We start from the raw sequence: 18,390 nt of genomic DNA, 5'->3' as shown, positions 1-18,390 counted from the left end.
ATTGTCAAGTAAGAAGTGCAATACCTGGGGACTTCCCTGGTGGCGCAGTGGTTAAGAATCTGCCTGCCAATGCAGGAGACATGGGTTCAATCCCTGGTCCAGGAAGATCCCACGTGCTGCAGAGCAACTAAGCCCGTACTCCACAACTACTGAGCCTGCGCTCTAGAGCCCGCAGGCCACAACTACTGAGCACGCGGGCCACAACTACGGAAGCCCGCGTGCCTAGAGTCCATGCTCTGCGACAAGAAAAGTCACTGCAATGAGAAGCCCGCACACCGCAACTGAGAATAGCCCCAGCTCGCCGCAACTAGATAAAGCCCATGCGCAGCAATGAAGACCCAACGCAGCCAAAAATAAATAAATAAATTTAAAAAGAAGTGAATACCTGGATGTGAGGACCAGGGGGAGTGACTTTGTTTAATGAAAAGCAAACATTGTTTTAGGCATAAAGCACCCACAAGTCATGAAACTGGGCAGACATCCCTAGAGCAATGTGGTTCCAAGGCATGGTAAACCAGTTCTTCTCCTCTTCACTTGAAATATGTTTCGGATGAAATCTACTTTCAATCAACATTCTTCCTTTGGCATTTAAGGTCTTCTCTCCATTCAGGGCAGCTCCATTTTGGTCTGTAGCATTCAGTGGACTCCTGGGTAACCTTTTGTTTTATTCAAAAACTCTACAGCTGCAAAGTTTGAAAACCACTGAACCAAATACGTATGACATTTCAGTGGCTTGACCCTGTGGGTATCCACCTATTTTGTATGCAACACGGTTCCTCAACCACGACACTACTGCCAGGTCAGGCAGCTATAGCTTCGTTGTAAGGGCTGTCCTGGGCACTGTGGAATGTTTAGCCTACACCTGGGCCTCTACCTCCTAGACGCCAGTAGCATCCCTCCCAAATTCTCTAGTCATGACAATCAAAAAGTCTCCAGACACTGCCAAATATCCCCTGGGAGGCAAAATCCTCCCCTCCCAGACTCTAATCTGTTTGTGGTCTGTTGCTATTTTATACTAGCTTCTTTCTCTTCTAATGGTTATGTTAAACATGAGCTAACACTATATTATTGGTGATTTCTTTTTAATGGGTAGGAAGAGAAAACAAACAGGCTAGAGACTCTAACAGATATGTGGGTATTTGCCTACCACATTTCAAAATTGACAGGAGAAAAAGGTTGCTTGGTTACCTGAAACACAAGGCATATGAAGTTTCTATGCCTTAGGCATTTCAGGACCTAAAAGTAAAGTAAAATTTGTCTAGATACAGGCATTTCAAAAAAAAAAAAAAAAAAAAAGCAGGACTATATATACTACTCAGCAGTAGGAAACTTCCATAAACAAGATAGGTGACTTATAAAAATTAATATAGTATTAGGCTCAGGTGAAGAGGGAAAAAGGACTTTTTGAATGAATAATAAAACACTGAAATCACTGTGGGAAAGTGGAAAAACAGAGCTTTGCAATAAGACAATCTGCATCTGAATCTTAACTCCATTTGCTTTACTTTCTTATCTTGATAAGACATTTAATCCCTCTGAGCCCAGAATAAAAAAAAAGAAAGAAAGAAAACAGCCCATTTCATTTCCTTACATTGCTTGAGGAAGGGGACAGTCTTAACCATCTGTATTTCTAGCACCCAGAAAATAATATAAATGTCTATAAATGAGTTTTAAGTGAAAAATATCAAGATTCCTTTCTTCTTTTAAGAGTTATACAAATCACTTTATATTTTTAAGATTTCTTGCTTTTCCAATAATTTTCAGCTCCACACCTTAAATTATTTACAGTGTTCATGAATGGCTTGTGATTGACCAGGAATGGTAACGAATGCTTTTAATTTATCTTTGTTTTTTTTTTTTCCCCAAAAAGTCAAAAACAAGACACTTGACAGAAACTAACACACCATTGTAAAGCAATTATACTCCAATAAAGATGTTAAAAAACAAAACATAACAAGGCACTTGAAAAATGAGGGGTTTCGGGGGGTTTTTTTGGCCTCACTGCGTGACTTGCAGGGATCTTAGTTCCCCAACCAGGGACCGAACCCCACCCTTCACAGTGAAAGCGCTGAAAGTGCGGAGTCCTAACCACTGGACCACCAGGTAATTCCCCTTGAAAAATGAGGTTTCATACAAAAAGATTTAGACTCGTCCTGAACCACAATTCTACATCTAGCAGTAATCTTAATAATGATTATACCATTCAGGGGTCAAGGGAGATGTCTGTCATAGCACCACAACAGCCCTCCACCAGGGAGTAGCGATTTCTCACCTTCAAATAAAAAAACACGAGCCAAAATGATGGGGAAATCCTGGTACAACTACGCTGACCTCTGATTAAGTGACAGTGGAAAATAAGGATGGCAGCTCATCTTAGCACTTTTACAGAGATGAGAAGCTGTAAAAAAAAAACTAAGCATTATGTTTATGAGCCTTTCATTTTATTTCTATAAAGACCTACAGCTTTGCACACTCAATGACATTTATATTATCTGATCATATCAAAGGGTAGTATCATATCAGAATCTCATTGTTCACACATCACTAATACGTGACATGCATTTTATCCCCTTCCCCTCACAGCCATCATCCCACCCCTCTCTAGCAAAAACAGTTTTCAACTCTTCCCTCTTTCAGCTAAAGTTAGGACATCTATTCTTTTCTTAAAAGTCTCTGGGAATGGTCCACGGTTGTTTTCAGTTATTGGGAGAAATTGTCATAAAGAGCATGCTTATAAAAGTCCTGTAGCACATCACCTTACTGAAGGAAAAAGAGAAACATGAAAATATTTTCTGCCACTTACAAACACGGTACAATTTTTGCTTCCCATGGTTGAATGAAGAAGTCTGAAGAGTTTAGATGTCAACCTCTGTTTCTTGGATCTGTTTGGTATCAGATCCCATGGACAATGGAAATTTGCTAGATGTGTGTGGTTTTTGGTGATTCACACGCCAAACAAATGGGAGAAAAGGCATTAATTTTCCCAATATTCAGAATATTATCTCATTCCAAAAGAAATGTCACTTATAAACAGTACCTCCTCCTCCATTTTATGTTCTGCTGAACTTTTCTTTATGTACATCATTTGGTTACATAATTTGTGGCATGAGACAGACAGATGAAACAATGCTCAGCATTTTAACCAAAAGTAATATTCAGGGTGCTGGAAAATGAATCTTTACACAAAAGACACATCTAGTGTCAAAGTAAACTACTTATACAAATCCTAACAAAGGACAAATTTAATTTATAAGTGATTAGCTTGAACAAAACATTTAAAATTTCAAAACAAGTTACGCTACTTTAAGCACTGTTCATCAATGGATTTAAAAACCTTATAGTATTGGTCAAGTTTTGATATGCAGAGACAGCAAAGTGTACATAGGTGATTTATGCTTTCTATAACACTCAATCTTGGTTTGGAGTTTGAAAGCTAGGCTTTCTAAAATGCCTAATGTAATCTAAAATTCTAACGTAGCCTGAAATTCATGATATTCTAGGCCAGGCAAGTTGACCTCCTAAATAACGTGTTCAGACTTGTTTTAACTAGTAGTTTCTTAGTCTCTCGTAAGCTACCATTTTTGTATTAGCTTGGGCTTCTTTATTACTAGAGATCTTCCTTTAGGCTTTAACGTCTTGTTACCTGTACTTCGGTATTTGTATAATATATTTCCTTCATTTTGCATTCAGTGGGAGCTATTCTATGGCTAACCTCATCTGCTTCAGGGTGATATAGAACAGCAGCTCCTGAGGTCCTCTTCTAGCTCTCATTTCGAAGACCTCTGAGTCACATACTACCGGGTATTGGCAACATCACCATGAGCTTCCCTGACTCCAAGGACTTCAATGACTCCAAGACAGGAAAGAGTTGCTGACCTTTGGGTCCGTGTGTCCACATTCAACCATTCTTAGGTTGTTGTGTTATAAGTTTTCTGGAACTAAACATAAGATTTGTTACTGTTTCCTTTTGTTTTTAATGGAGTCTTTCTATCTGAATAAAATATCTGTTCTTCTAGGAATTATAGTATACAAGTTCTTCTGGAGCCATAAAAATATTAAGGCCATAAGTAATACACAAAAAGAATAAAAATTCAAGAGCTGTCTAAAATAACTAAGTTCAGAAATTCTATGGCATGGGACTTCCCTGGCGGTCCAGTGGTTAAGACTTTGCCTTCCAACGTGGGGGGTGTGGGTTTGATCCCTGGTTGGGGAGCTAAGATCCCACATGCTTTGGGGCCAAAAAACCAAAACATAAAGCAGAAGCAATATTGTAACAAATTCAATAAAAACTTTAAAAAAAAAAAAGAAATTCTATAGCAAATCACAGCATCTGGAAAATGTATAATAATTGATATGATCTTTTATATACTGGCACATTCAATGAAGATAAACATAAAGGATGCAGCACAAATTAAAGAAAAGAGATTAAAATGCAGATAATGGATAAGGCACAAATGTTTTTAAATTATTTCCTTTGTTATATCATGAATCTACTAAAACTCTACATCTACATAAATATTTACTACCTATAAAAATTCTTTTAGGAACTAGCACTACCAAGAGAAAAATGGAGACTGGTGATGAAATCTCAAAATACCTTTATAAAAAGAAAGACCTGTTGAAAATATTCAAAAAACTACAAATCTTGTATTAGGCCTATTAACTAAAACTACACAGTTTATAGTGAATCAGCATCTAATTTCTGTGGTAGGAAACAGAGTTAATCCATTCATGGAAATCCAGCACTGAACAGTACAAACAGTTGCCAAATTTCCCTACTGCTAATTTGGGCCAATGAGCATAAAACTTTAAAATTTTCTTTATAAGTGTTTTCTTTGGGGAGGAAACGCTAGAGAATACAAAGAAAAGACTGGAAGACAGGAGACAGAAACTTATAGAGCTATTTAAAAGGGGGTCAGCTGTACCTGTAATAAATACTAAAAATTTGCTCTGAAAAAGCGATACAGAAGTAAAAAGCTGAAGTTAGTCTATCTTTACTTGAGGTTTTTAACCTTTCAGCATTAAAAAGAAGCATCTTAAGCAAACTAAAATGCCCAAACATTCAAAGCTGTTAAAATTCTCAAATAAACAAATTGCCCCATAGCTTGAGTTAAAGATCCACAAAAAAGCTGACATAATTTTTCAATAGAAATAAACAGCAAAGGTTATATCATATTTATTTATTATTATTGTTATTATTTTTTCTTTTTTCTTTTTTTGTGGTACGCAGGCCTCTCACTGCCGTGGCCTCTCCCGTTGTGGAACACAGCCTCCAGACGTGCAGGCTCAGCGGCCATGGCTCACGGGCCCAGCTGCTCCGTGGCATGTGGGATCTTCCCGGACCGGGGCACGAACCCGCGTCCCCTGCATCGGCAGGCGGACTCTCAACCACTGCGCCACCAGGGAAGCCCCATATTTATTATTTAGACTGACTTCCAAACTTTAATTAAAATTTCCTCCCAAAAAGGGAGAGGGAATACATATAAGGAAGTTGCTACTACTGAATAGCTAAAAGTAAAATAAAGCAACAATGAACAAATGTATTCTAAATAGCTACTATATAGACTACCTACCAAATTAAAACTCATAATTTTAAAAATAATATTGTACATATTAATGCTAATTTTTATATGTAAAATAATCAGTTTTCTCTTTTAGGCAGCAATTACCCTCCAATATGGCCCTTACTCAGCTGAGCCAAAGGATGTAAGGGAGCTGCACCAGGATGTACATAAAGCTGATAAAACAGAATGCCAAAATTACAGAGGAAGGGTAAAGGAGAGAGAGGTGAGAAACAAAGTCCAGTGTCTTTTCATGTAGACCCAAAACTTCAAAGGAATGAAATTATAAATTATCAATCTAGTGATTTATTTATGATACTCAATCTAAGGCATTTCAGTAATCTTCATGGGTCAAATTAAAAGGTCAGGCCCTTTTTAAGACCCCCTTTAAGACCCCCTTTGGTAAAAAATATTATTTAATTTAGTAAATTAAATAGTAAATATTATTATCTCATCAGTGGGAGATAGAATTTTGCAAAACAAACTTTCCCTTCTCTGCCTTAAGCCTAGTCTCATTTTATGAACGAGATGCTATAAAAATGGTGCATTATTTATTTAGGGGAGAATGGGGAGAGGGGAATGGTGAATCCACCCTTTCAATCTATTTGCCTTCACAAGCTAGGATTCAGCATGTAAGATGAAATTCTATTCTACAGGGAATGGAAATTTTTTCTCTATTCACCTTAATATTTATCTGGACACGATTTTGAAAATCAGGGAATGAAGTCATATACTATGATACTGATAGTACTGGTGAGGTAATTAAGAAACTTAACTTACCATTTTTTAGGCTTTGATAAGGGTTTGTACTTGCTGTATTTTACACGCCACTCAAGAACTTCTTTACAACGCTGACATACTCCATCATGAAGTTTTGCATTAATTTTCTTAAAAAGAAACAGAAAAACAAATTGAGAATTTCACTTGTGAGCCAGCATTACAAACCCCAAAAGGTACATGAGAAATTTAAGGTTTTTTTAATTTTAATTTTATTTTTATAAATTTATGTACTTTTGGCCGCGTTGGATCTTCGTTGCTGCGCGGCCTTTCTCTAGTTGCAGTGAGTGGGGGCTACTCCTTGTTCTGGTGCATGGGCTTCTCATTGCGGTGGCTACTCTTGTTGCAGAGCACGGGCTTTAGGCGTGTGGGTTTCAGCAGCTGTGGCACGCGGGCTCAGTAGTTGCAGCTCGCGGGCTCTAGATCACAGCCTCAGTAGTTGTGGCGTGCGGGCTTAGTTGCTTCATGGCATGTGGGATCTTCCCAGACCAAGGCTCAAACCCATGTCCCCTGCATTGGCAGGCGGATTCTTAACCACTGCGCCACTAGGGAAGGCCTAAGTGTTTTTTTAAATAGCAACCTAACTTCAACCTGGGTTAACATTTTATGGTATACTATGTATTTTTATGTACATTATCAATTTGGCTCTTTACAAAGGCAAAGATCCTTAACTGGCTGTAGCTCAGAATCATCTAGGGAGATTTTTAATTTCCTGGAAGGAGTATTTTAAGCACATCCCCATTGATTCTGATGCATATTTATTTTACAACTCAAACTGTATAGTTAAGATATATGCATTTTACTGTATGTACGTTATATCTCAAAAAAAGGTAGTAATAAAAAAGAAAGTCTAATTCATATTTTAAGACTACTGTTTTGACAATTCAAATCTTACCACTGAGAAATGAGAAATTAAACTGAGAAATTAGACAGTCCTGAATTGTCAGTCTGCAGGGGACAGCAGAGACTAAGAAACTTGAGAAAGGAGAGCCAGGGAGAAGCAGCTGGAAGCAAGAAGGTATTTAATTATTCAATTTAAACCTTTTGTATTCTCATGTAAAGATGTCTTAGAAAAGTTACCTTGCTAACCTGGTTTCTTCAAAACAGAAAATAAATATGTGCATGTAACTGTGGTAGAAAAGGGGCTTTATGAAGAAAATAAACATCTTTATTATAATATTAGTCTCAAAATGTGTTGGGAAATGAGGAAGGGAAATTTTTAAATGTGTCATGTGTTCTCACAACCGCTTTATATTTTATAACACATTTATTTGACTCAGGACCTAGACTATATATTTTCACTAAGTACTCTGGGAATTCTCTAACTTACTTTGTTTGTGGAAGCCTGGTCTTTGCCTGTTGTTGGAATAATGAAGAAAGGGCATTTTAAGTTCGCTTCCTTTGTTTCCTTTTTTAATTTCTCAAAAGGAGAAAAAGAAAGCATCCCAAAAGATGCAGATTCTTTGGAAGGTTATTTGATACTGAGTTAAAATCACAATATTTAGAAATCATCTGAAAGAAAACAAAACTTCTGAACAGCATTTGATATTCTTTGAAGTTCTAAACAAGAAGGTAAAATAATGACAAAATGTTTATTCAAAGAGATATTTCAAGGGTATTTTCAAAAACCATAAATTAAGCTGTGAATACATTATGTGTGAATTTAACGCTGTGGTGAAAAACATATTCTATTACTTATGAATTGTGTGTGGGGATTCTTTTATTCCTGACCTAGAAGGAGAGTCCCTGGGAAGATAAATTCTGCATGCCACTATATTCCCTCTTTTCTGTGGTCCACTGACTGTTGCCAGAAAGAAGGAAATCTGTGCCTAACACCAAACTCCTCTTCTTATCAACCTTGGCACTTAGTTATTGCATACAGGGCTTGCTAAGAAATATCCAGAACTAAAGTTCACATTTCATCGTTGATTCTCACTGCCCTCTGTTGCCTAGAATATCTTACCGAAAGCATTGCTTATATCTTCCTAACTCTAACAATAATAGAAACAAATTAATGACTTGATCTATGATTATAATATGAATGTGATATAAACTTTCAAATTAGAATGTTCTTAGAATGCACACCATTTTGTTACCTGCAATTTTATTATATACAACACACGCTACTTGTTAACTAGGAAGGATTATTTGGTTTCTTGCTTGTTTCTGTTCCAATTTCCGACCATTTCATCTTGATTTACAAAGCTGTGCATAGTTTGGAAACTGGTTTCTTTAGGGTGGATCGAGAGTAGAACAAAACAGGTCTCTGTGGGAACTTGTCCTGTATGTGATGTGTGAAGCAGTATAAATGGAGACGTTGTACAGCATCCACATGACCAGCAGGCACTACTACAAAATTAAACTTGATTTTCACGTGTTAAGAAATGAATGACAAAATAAATGAATGAATGAGAATGAACAGTACTTTCACTTAAAAATAAATGCAGAAAGAAAACTGTGTACCTTGTTTTACTGTCTTTTGGCAAACTAGAAAAAGTGAATTCCAGACAACTGAGCAAAGAAAGCCAAATCCTAGTTCTAGGAATCACTCTGCCTGGAGCAAAGGAGATGGCAATCTTACCTTACACCTATGTTTACAACCAACCCTGTTTTGGCAGTTAATTTTAGCATGTCCCTCATGGTAGAAGATAATAGGTTATTTAAGGTTAAGATTTAAGCATGTTCAAATATAAAATCAAAACTTAGTTTTATAAGTACAAAAGCCTATAAAGATCATTTAGTTTAACAAGCTACTATCCAGATATCTAAAGGAAAAAAATCATCAGTGGAAGATTCCACTGGACTTAAGAATCTTAGCTAAAAAAAGAAAACCTTCTTTATCAATGAATCCTTCTTTTAAAAATTAGAATAGACTTAAGATGTATCAGAAGACACTCCTACTTCACATACACATAGTCTTAAAAACTGTCTAAGCCATTATTAATTCATACAACACATTTTATAGTAAGTGCTGTTATCCCTGTTAAACGTTGTTATCCCACAATGCATCAGTGGTAAAATAATACAGCAATCCCCAAAAGAAAACTGGGTGAGGACTACAACCCCAAGAAGGCAGCAAGAGCATATTGTAAATGTAACATCTGTATCAATATGCTGATGCTGAAAAGTATTTTATAAAATATAAAGTATCATTTAACAGAAGGAAGGCACTACTGTGTTGGGGGGCAAGAATCTGAATAACATTCAAGAGCAACTAATATAATCTTTCATTAGGATTTTCTGTACATCAAAATTCTTTCAGAAATGCTAAAGGTAAAACAATGGCATATTTTACTTCCCTTCATTAATGGAAAAAAAAAATCAAATTCTCAAGAAAAATGCCAATTCTAATGGCAGCTTAATTTCCATGGAATGGAATGGAATGGCCTTGTTCTCTCCCCTGCCTTACACCAAAATAAGGTATTTGCTGCCAATATAGCTACAACAGTGTTATTTCAGAAAATAGGAATTTTATATTTTAACTATATTTAAAAGTATATATTTTAAAATTTTCTAGTAACACTCCTTTATTCTAAATCTGGTTAGAGGATAAAGGATCTCTGAATTTAGGAGTAAGATATTATATGACTAATAATAATAATGTGAAAATCTGTATTTTAGGTTGTGACTTTCAAATCATAAACTGTATTATTTTAAATCCTTTTAATATGGCTAGAAGATTGTTGGGCATAAAGTATCTTATAAAATAAATACAACCAAAAATAGATGAGGGAGTCAGATTGAGGGAATAATGAGAGTTGGTAGCGAAAATTACAAAGCAGTCAGGAGTACAGCTGGGAAGTGCACTTGCTAGAAATCGGCCACAAGTGAGATGTGAGTTTTCTAGCAGTCAAAAAAACATGAGCTCTGCTCACCTACCTGATTCAATGTCTGTAACATGCCAAAAATCCAGTTTCTCAGAAGCAGCACAACTATTCTTGTCATTGAAACCCAATGTTTCATTTTCCCAAAAAGGACACCATATAATACAGTAAACAATGCTCTCAAAAACATCCTTACAGGGCTTCCCTGGTGGCGCAGTGGTTGAGAGTCAGCCTGCCAATGCAGCGGACGCGGGTTTGTGCCCCGGTCCGGGAAGATCCCACAGGCCGCGGAGCTGCTGGGCCCGTGAGCCATGGCCGCTGAGCCTGCGCATCTGGAGCCTGTGCTCCGCGACGGGAGAGGCCACAACAGTGAGAGGCCCGTGTACCACAAAAAAAAAAAAAAAAAAAAATCCTTACAATTCAAAGTATTTCACAGAGCTGTTTTCTACCCTAGTTCTCAAAGTAGGCCGGTGTTATAGCATGCCAAACACAATGTAGTAAAAAAGTTATTTTCGGGTGTGCAAAGTAGATACAGAGGCCTGATATTCATAAGATCTATAGAAATGCACTGCAAATCATAAGGCCATCTTCAATAAATACTTTCTCCCAAATGAGTTCTAAAAACATTCACCTCTATTACGAAAAATTCAAACATGCAGAAAAAAGTTAAAACAATAATACTAACGCATAGCCATATACACTATCTAGAGACAACTGTTAACATTTTATGTGTATGTACACTTAAAATAAGTTGCAAACATCGAGACACTTCACCTGTCAATCATACATACCCTGGAAATAGACTTTCTCCTACTTAACCACATTACCACACCTCAGAAAAATGAAAAATAATTCTCTAATATCACTGAATGTAGCCCGTCTACATTGAAATGTCCTCAACTGCTCCCCTGCCCCCCCAAATCAGTATTCAAGTTCAGTTTATCTCTCTTTTGATCTAGAAGGGTTTTCCCCATTTACCCTCTATTACACTGATTTTTTTTCAATTATTTTTTAAAAAATTTTTATTGGAGTATTGTTGATTTACCATGTTGTGTTAATTTCAGGTATACAGCAAAGTGAATCAGTTATACATGTACACTGATGTTTTTGAAAATACCCGGCAAGTTGTCTTTGAGAATATTCCACATTCTGTATTTGTAAGATTGTTTTCTCTTGGTGTAATTTAACTCATTGCTTTATGTCCTATAGTTCTGCAAGGTGGAAGTTAGGTTTAAAGCCTTGATTAGATCCAGGTTTAAGATTTTTTTGACAAGGATAGTTCATTTGTGCTGCTGCTATGTACTCCATATTACTCCAAGTCAGGAGGCACAAGATGTCCAGTTCTCACCTAGTCAGTGATGAGAAATTTGACTGATCACTTGGTTAAGGTAGTCACTGTCCAGATCTCTTCAAATTACAAAGATTAGCAATAATGTATAGGGGTCATGTCAATATGCTGTTCCACAATAACATTTCACTTCATGGTTTTAGCATCCATTCAAGGTTCTTTGTCTGAATCAATCATTTTAAATGCTAACTCTATCATTCTTTCTACATTAATTAAATTTTTTTTAAAAAAGGTTGACAGCTTAAGTCAGTTTTGAGGTATAATACATATAGAGTAAAATTCACCCAATTTAGGTGTATAGTTCCGTGAATCTGACAATCAAAATATAGAACATTTCCATCCTTCTAAAAAGTTCCCTCATGCCCCTTTGTTGTCAACCCCCAGACAACACTAATTTTCAGTCTGCTCCTATAGTGTTGCCTTTTCCAGAATGTCATATAAATGAAATGATCAACTATTTGAGGACCTCATTCCTTTTTATTGGTGAATGGTATTCCATTGCATAGATGTGCTATAATGTTTATTCATTTACCATTTGAAGGACTTTTTTTTTTTTGCGGAACTCGGGCCTCTCACTGCTGTGGCCTCTCCCGTTGCGGAGCACAGGCTCCTGACACGCAGGCTCAGCAGCCATGGCTCACGGGCCCAGCCGCTCCGCGATATGTGGGATCTTCCCGGTCCGGGGCACGAACCCGTGTCCCCTGCATCGGCAGGCGGACTCTCAACCACTGCGCCACCAGGGAAGCCCTTGAAGGACATTTTGAGTTGCTTCTAGTTTGGGGTGCTAATGAATATTTACATACAAATTTCTGTGTGGAAATGTTTTTATTTCTCTTTATTTACTATCTAAGAATGGTATTGTTGGGTTGTATGATAATTTTATGCTTAACTTTGTAACAAACTAACAATTTTTCAAAGTGGCTATACCATTTTGCATTTCCACTAGCCATGCATGAAGATCCAGTTTTTCCACAACCTTTCCAGTGCTTGAAATTGTAAATATTTTTTTATTTTAGCCATTTGAATAGGTGGATAGAGTTATCTATTTATGCTTTTAATTTGCATCTCCTTAATAACTGATAATGTTGAATGTCTTTTCATGCACTTACACGCTATCATGTATTTTCTTTAGTGAAGTGTCTGTTCAAATCTTTTGCCGTTTTTTTTCTTTTAATTGTACTGTTTTGTTTGTTTTCTCATTATTTTGATGTGAGGTTCTGTATATATTCTAGATACCTGGCCTTTACTGATACATACTTTGCAAATATATACGCGCAGGCTCAGCAGCCATGGCTCACGGGCCCAGCCGCTCCGCGGCATGTGGGATCTTCCCGGACCAGGGCACTAACCCGTGTCCCCTGCATCGGCAGGTGGACTCTCAATCACTGCGCCACCAGGGAAGCCCCCAATCTGTGCTTTTATTTTCATTATCTTAACAGCGTTTTTCTAAGATAAAATATTTTAAATTTCAAAGAACAATGTTTCGATTTTTTCTTTTACGGACCATGCTTTTAGTGTCAAATCTAAGAAGTCTTTGAAGAATCATGATTTTTACCTACGTTTTCTTCTGGAAGTTCAGTAATTTTAGGCTTTACATTTAGTCTATGATCTATTTTAAGCTCATTTTTGTACATGGTGCAAAATACTGGTAGGAGGTTCTTTTTAAATTATCTATGGGCGGGACTTCCTGGTGGTGCAGTGGTTAAGAATACGCCTGCCAATGCAGGGACCATAGGCTCAATCCCTGGTCCAGGAAAATCCCACATGCCGCAGAGCAACTAAGCCCGTGCGCCACAATTACTAAGCCTGTGCTCTGGAGCCCGCTAGCCACAACTACTGAAGCCCGTGCACCTAGAGCCCATGCTCCGCAACAAGAGAAGCCACCGCAGTGAGAAGCCCGCGCACCGCAAAGAAGAGTAGCCCCCGCTCACCGCAACTAGAGAAAGCCCGTGCGCAGCAACGAAGACCCAATGCAGCCAAAAATAAGTAAATAAATAAATAAATTTATAAATTATCTATGGGCATCCAAGTTCTAGCATCACTGAATTGTGTTTGTATCTTTGTCAAAAGTTAAGTATGTGTGAGTCTATTTTGGACTCAATATTCCATCACATTAATCTGTGTCTACTCTTTCTTCAGTACCACCCTGTCTTGATTACTGGAGCTTTAAGGTCTTGAAGTCAGTACTGTGTCTCCTCCAAATTTGTTCTTTTTCAAAATTATTTTGGCTATTCTAGTTCCTCTGCTTTTCTGTATACATTTTAGGATCAATTTCTTAATTGTAACAAAAAAAGCCTGCTGTGGACCTACTAGAGAATGGACTTGAGGATACGGCGAGGGGGAAGGGTAAGCTGGGACAAAGTGAGAGAGTGGCATGGACATATATATATTACGAAACATAAAATAGATAGCTAGTGGGAAGCAGCCTCATAGCACAGGGAGATCAGCTCAGTGCTCTGTGACCACCTAGAGGGGTGGGATAGGGAGGGTGGGAGGGAAGGAGATGCAAGAGGGAAGAGATATGGGGACATATGTATATGTATAACTGATTCACTTTGTTATAAAGCAGAAACTGACATACCATTGTAAACCAATTATACTATAATAAAGATGTTAAAATTTTTTTTAAAAAAAGCCTGCTATGATTGCAATTAGGATTATATTGAAACTATAAATAAATTTGAGGGAGAACTGACATCTTAAAAATACTGACTATTCCAATCCATCACCATTGCATTCCTGGGATAAACCTCATTTGTCTGAGGTATATTATCCTTCTTATTGGTGAATACAATATGCTAATATTTCACTGAAGATTTTTGTGTTTATGTTCAATGAGGGATATTGGTCCACAGTTATTTGTTCATTTGTTTTTTTTTGTTGTTGTTGTTGTTTGCGTTACGTGGGCCTCTCACTGCTGTGGCCTCCCCCATTGCTGAGCACAGGCTCCGGACGCGCAGGCTCAGCGGCCACGGCTCATGGACCCAGCAGCTCCGCTGCACGTGGGATCTTCCCGGACCGGGGCACGAACCCACGTCCTCTGCATCGGCAGGTGGACTCTCAACCACTGCGCCACCAAGGAAGCCCTGTTCATTTGCTTTAATAACGTCTCTGGTTTTGGTGTTTAGTTCAGCTGCTAGAGGATTCATATAAAAGGGTTAAAAGGACTTAAAATAGAAGTAAAGATTTTATATATCTTAGAAGAACACTAGAATATTAAAAGTCTTGTAGAATAAGCTCAAGTCCTTATTTTTAAACGTTTAAAAGTACATTTATACGTTAAAAGTGTGTTTTTGGTTACAAACCAAGAAAAAGTTGATCCTAACTAGATGGAGTTCAATTTCTTATAGCTAGCCTTTGGTTTATCATATTATATAACACTTTAGGAAATCAAATTTATCATTCAATAAATATGTACAGGGAAGGGGAAAAAACAGAGTTCAAGCTTCACATAGAAATCTCTTTTGTATTCTGTCCAGTAGTCTGTAAATTTTGTTCATCTCCTACCACCTCATTTGGTTTTACAACTAGTTCTTTCCTTTTAATGCTTTTTTTTCCCACTGTGTATTAACAATGGTATACTATATTGTATAATCTTCTTATGACAAGAATTTATTACTTTTGTAAATGAAAAATAACTTTACTGATCAATTTTATAGATTTAAAACAATATGAGCACTTATATATAAATATTCACATTGTAGAAATTTTTATAAAAATACAGATAAAGAGAAAAAGACAAGTCTTATCACTCAGAGATTCTATACTTTCCAGCATTTCAAGCATATATATTTATAGAAATTTGCACTTTTTAATGTATGCATTGCTTTATAACTTATCAATTTTTTTCATAAGAGTATATACTTTTAAAACATGTTTTCACTGGCTGTATTATATTCTCTCAGAGTAATACTTTCATTTACTTAACCTATTCTCTGAGAGTTTGCTTGTTTCCAACTTCTGACTGAATACGTATATTTTTAAATGTACTATGTTATAAATATCAGAAAACTTTTAATGAACATGCAAATTCTCATTTACACAAAACAAGTTCTTATCTCATTTCAACAAAAGAGTAAAAATAACAGGAATTTTATCAGAAGTAAAAACTCATAGTAAAGAATAACTGTCCCTTTCTTAAATCAAGTACATAATTATTTGGACCTTAAAGCAAATGTTTCCTAATATTGTCTATAAAAATTTGCTTTGTTTTTTTATCCTGGCAGTTAAAAAGTTAAAAAGAATAGAAGACACTTTCCTTTTCAAAAAGGGAATTAAAAATCATTCTTGCTGGGAATTCCCTGGTGGTCCAGTGGTTAGGACTCGGCTCTTTCACTGCCAAGGGCCCAGGTTCAATCCCTGGTCAAGGAACTAAGATCCCGCAAGCCTCTCAGGACAGCCCCCCCCCCCAAAAAAGCATTCTTGCTATAATCAACAATATCACAATTACTATAGATAGAACACCACTATTACATGATCCAGAATATTAATACTGAGTTCTAGTCTCTTAAAACTTTCAAACGTACAAACTCTTTTTTAATGTAATAAGAAGTAATAGTCTGAATGTCTATTACTCTCAGAAATACCTTATTTGGATAAGTTACTGAGTCTTACTATTTTTATGTATTTTATTATTTCACAAAATGAGCTAGTTATATAAATAGACCAGAAATACTTTTTTTTTTTTTTGCGGTACGCAGGCCTCTCACTGTTGTGGCTTCTCCCGTTGTGGAGCACAGGCTCCGGACGCGCAGGCCCAGTGGACATGGCTCACGGGCCCAGCCACTCCGCGGCATGTGGGATCTTCCTGGACCGGGGCACGAACCCGTGTCCCCTGCATTGGCAGGCGGACTCTCAACCACTGCGCCACCAGGGAAGCCCCAGAAATACTTTTGAAGTGAGTTCTCCTAATAAATTTGGTTTTATTGTCATTTAAGGATAAATAGAAGACCAAAGTTACTATACGCTTACTTCTTTTTAGGAAACTACATTAATTTAATGTAGCTAATTAGAGATTAGCTCTCAACATTTATAAGCGAAATATTACCTTAGTGTTCTAAAATACCTGACATACATATATATATACATCAAATACATAAACATTTCAGTTACCAATATTTGATTTTTCACTATATAAAATTCTAATTAAAAGATACCTAAGGCATAAAATGAGGTATCTTTCTACTGTAAGTTAAAATAATTAATTTTACTCCCTGAAGTCTTGTCCATCTTCCTCTCATTCACTCTGTATTCATCTTAAGTCCTAAAACACCAATACCAAGCAGAGGAAAGTGAAAATATATACTAGAAATACTCAAAATTCTCCTCTTGTTCAACATATTTACAATACTAGCTTTTCTAGTCACGAAATAATATTGGATTCCCTCTCCCACTTTTTTTTTTTACTGCTGAAATGTTTAACAAACGACATCTGCAAAAATAAACAATTGCATTTTCATCCAAAGACTGAATATAAAATGAGTTCTGATCATCCTAAACAGAGGACTATTCTCTCAAAAAGTGGGTAGAGCTATTGTCAGTTGCAATTATACAGAGAGGGTCTATGTACAAACTACCTACTGATTTATTTCAGCAGCCATGCAAACTACTCAGATTTTCACTGACAAGCTGAATGCAGACAGACACTTAAAAGAAGCCACACCTGCCTACAGGCAGAAACATGCTGTTGCAATATCTTCTGGCGTAGCAAAACCTATTAAGAAAGCAATTTTTTTTCCAAAGTATATTTCACTCATTTACTTTTAAGGAAAAATTAAAATAAATTGGCGCTGTAAATTTTAACAAGCAAATATTTCTGAAGGATTCTAACAACCAAATCACTGCACTGATAAACCAATCACATCTTTAAAAGGTGTGGTCAGTTGGAACAAAGAGCACTCTGGTATGAAGATTTTTAATTCTCTCCATCTTGTTCTAAAAGGAACAGTTCAGGAGGACATGTTATGAATGTTAAAAAATATTTCCATAGAAGGACCCAAAATGCAACGCTAAGAACAAATTATAAGCAGAACATAGAATAATCTCCTGAGGACAAGAGAAATTTTGCCTTACAACAATTAAAACATTGGGAACTTAGTATTTTAAGATAATGTGCTTTCAATTATATTTAAGCCATCTTCATTATTAACTATGGGACGTTTTTAGTAAATAAATAACCCAAGAATAACTTCTCTAAGAGGAAATAGCATTATTGTCAGAGCAGTTTTACGGGAAGTAAGTTTTTTCTCCCTCAAAATTTTGCTGTAAATGGTCAAAATATCAATGATTTTATCTAGGGATAATCTGTGTCGTTCCTGAAAAAAGACCCGCCTTACAATGTAGGATTGTACCCCAAACTCCATTTGCTCCTTCTTAAGATCCTTTGCTAATACTTCTTCCTCTGATTACCCCTTAAAATTATACATTCCTCAATATTTAGTCATCAACTCACTCACTCACCTGCCCACTCTCTCTCTGTCTTTGTCTCTCCTTCAACTTAGATGTCTACCAAGGAGGTGATACACTTTTCCTTAGAAAGAAAGTTGATTACTATAGTTGAAACACCACTGGTTAGTGTGAGAAGAAATAATAACAATAATGGTAATAATAATAATGACATTTATATAGTATCATCTTAAAAATCAATATTCACAGTTAATCATATCATTTCCTCATGCCTATCTTAGGGATAAATAGTATTATTCCTATTTTACAGATGAAGGAACAAATCCAGACAGGTTTAACAATCTGCCTACAACCACACAACTACAAAGTCATACAACCAGGGCTCAAGAGCATGCTGACTCCAAATTCCATATTTTGCCCCACCATTCCATACTGTCTCTCTTTTAGAAACTAAATCTCAGGGCTTCCCTGGTGG

The 18,390-nt window shown here is 36.6% G+C and overlaps 1 protein-coding gene across 1 annotated transcript in view; it reads right to left on the bottom strand.

The window, feature by feature from the left end:
* The window catches only part of CUNH9orf85 (chromosome unknown C9orf85 homolog), a 58,075-nt gene that overhangs the window by 23,293 nt on the left and 16,392 nt on the right, over nucleotides 1–18,390 (bottom strand). Inside the window, exon 2 of the mRNA XM_029201381.1 lies at nucleotides 6,342–6,448. Coding sequence (XP_029057214.1) covers nucleotides 6,342–6,448 — 107 coding nt within the window. The remainder of the gene's footprint in view (nucleotides 1–6,341; nucleotides 6,449–18,390) is intronic.

The sequence above is a fragment of the Monodon monoceros genome, unplaced genomic scaffold (assembly GCF_005190385.1).
Source record: "Monodon monoceros isolate NGI ecotype Baffin Bay Population unplaced genomic scaffold, NGI_Narwhal_1 Super_Scaffold_5, whole genome shotgun sequence".
Lineage (NCBI taxonomy): Eukaryota > Metazoa > Chordata > Mammalia > Artiodactyla > Monodontidae > Monodon > Monodon monoceros.
The sequence above is the reverse complement of the archived record's forward strand: the minus strand, read 5'-3'. Positions and strand labels throughout refer to the sequence as shown.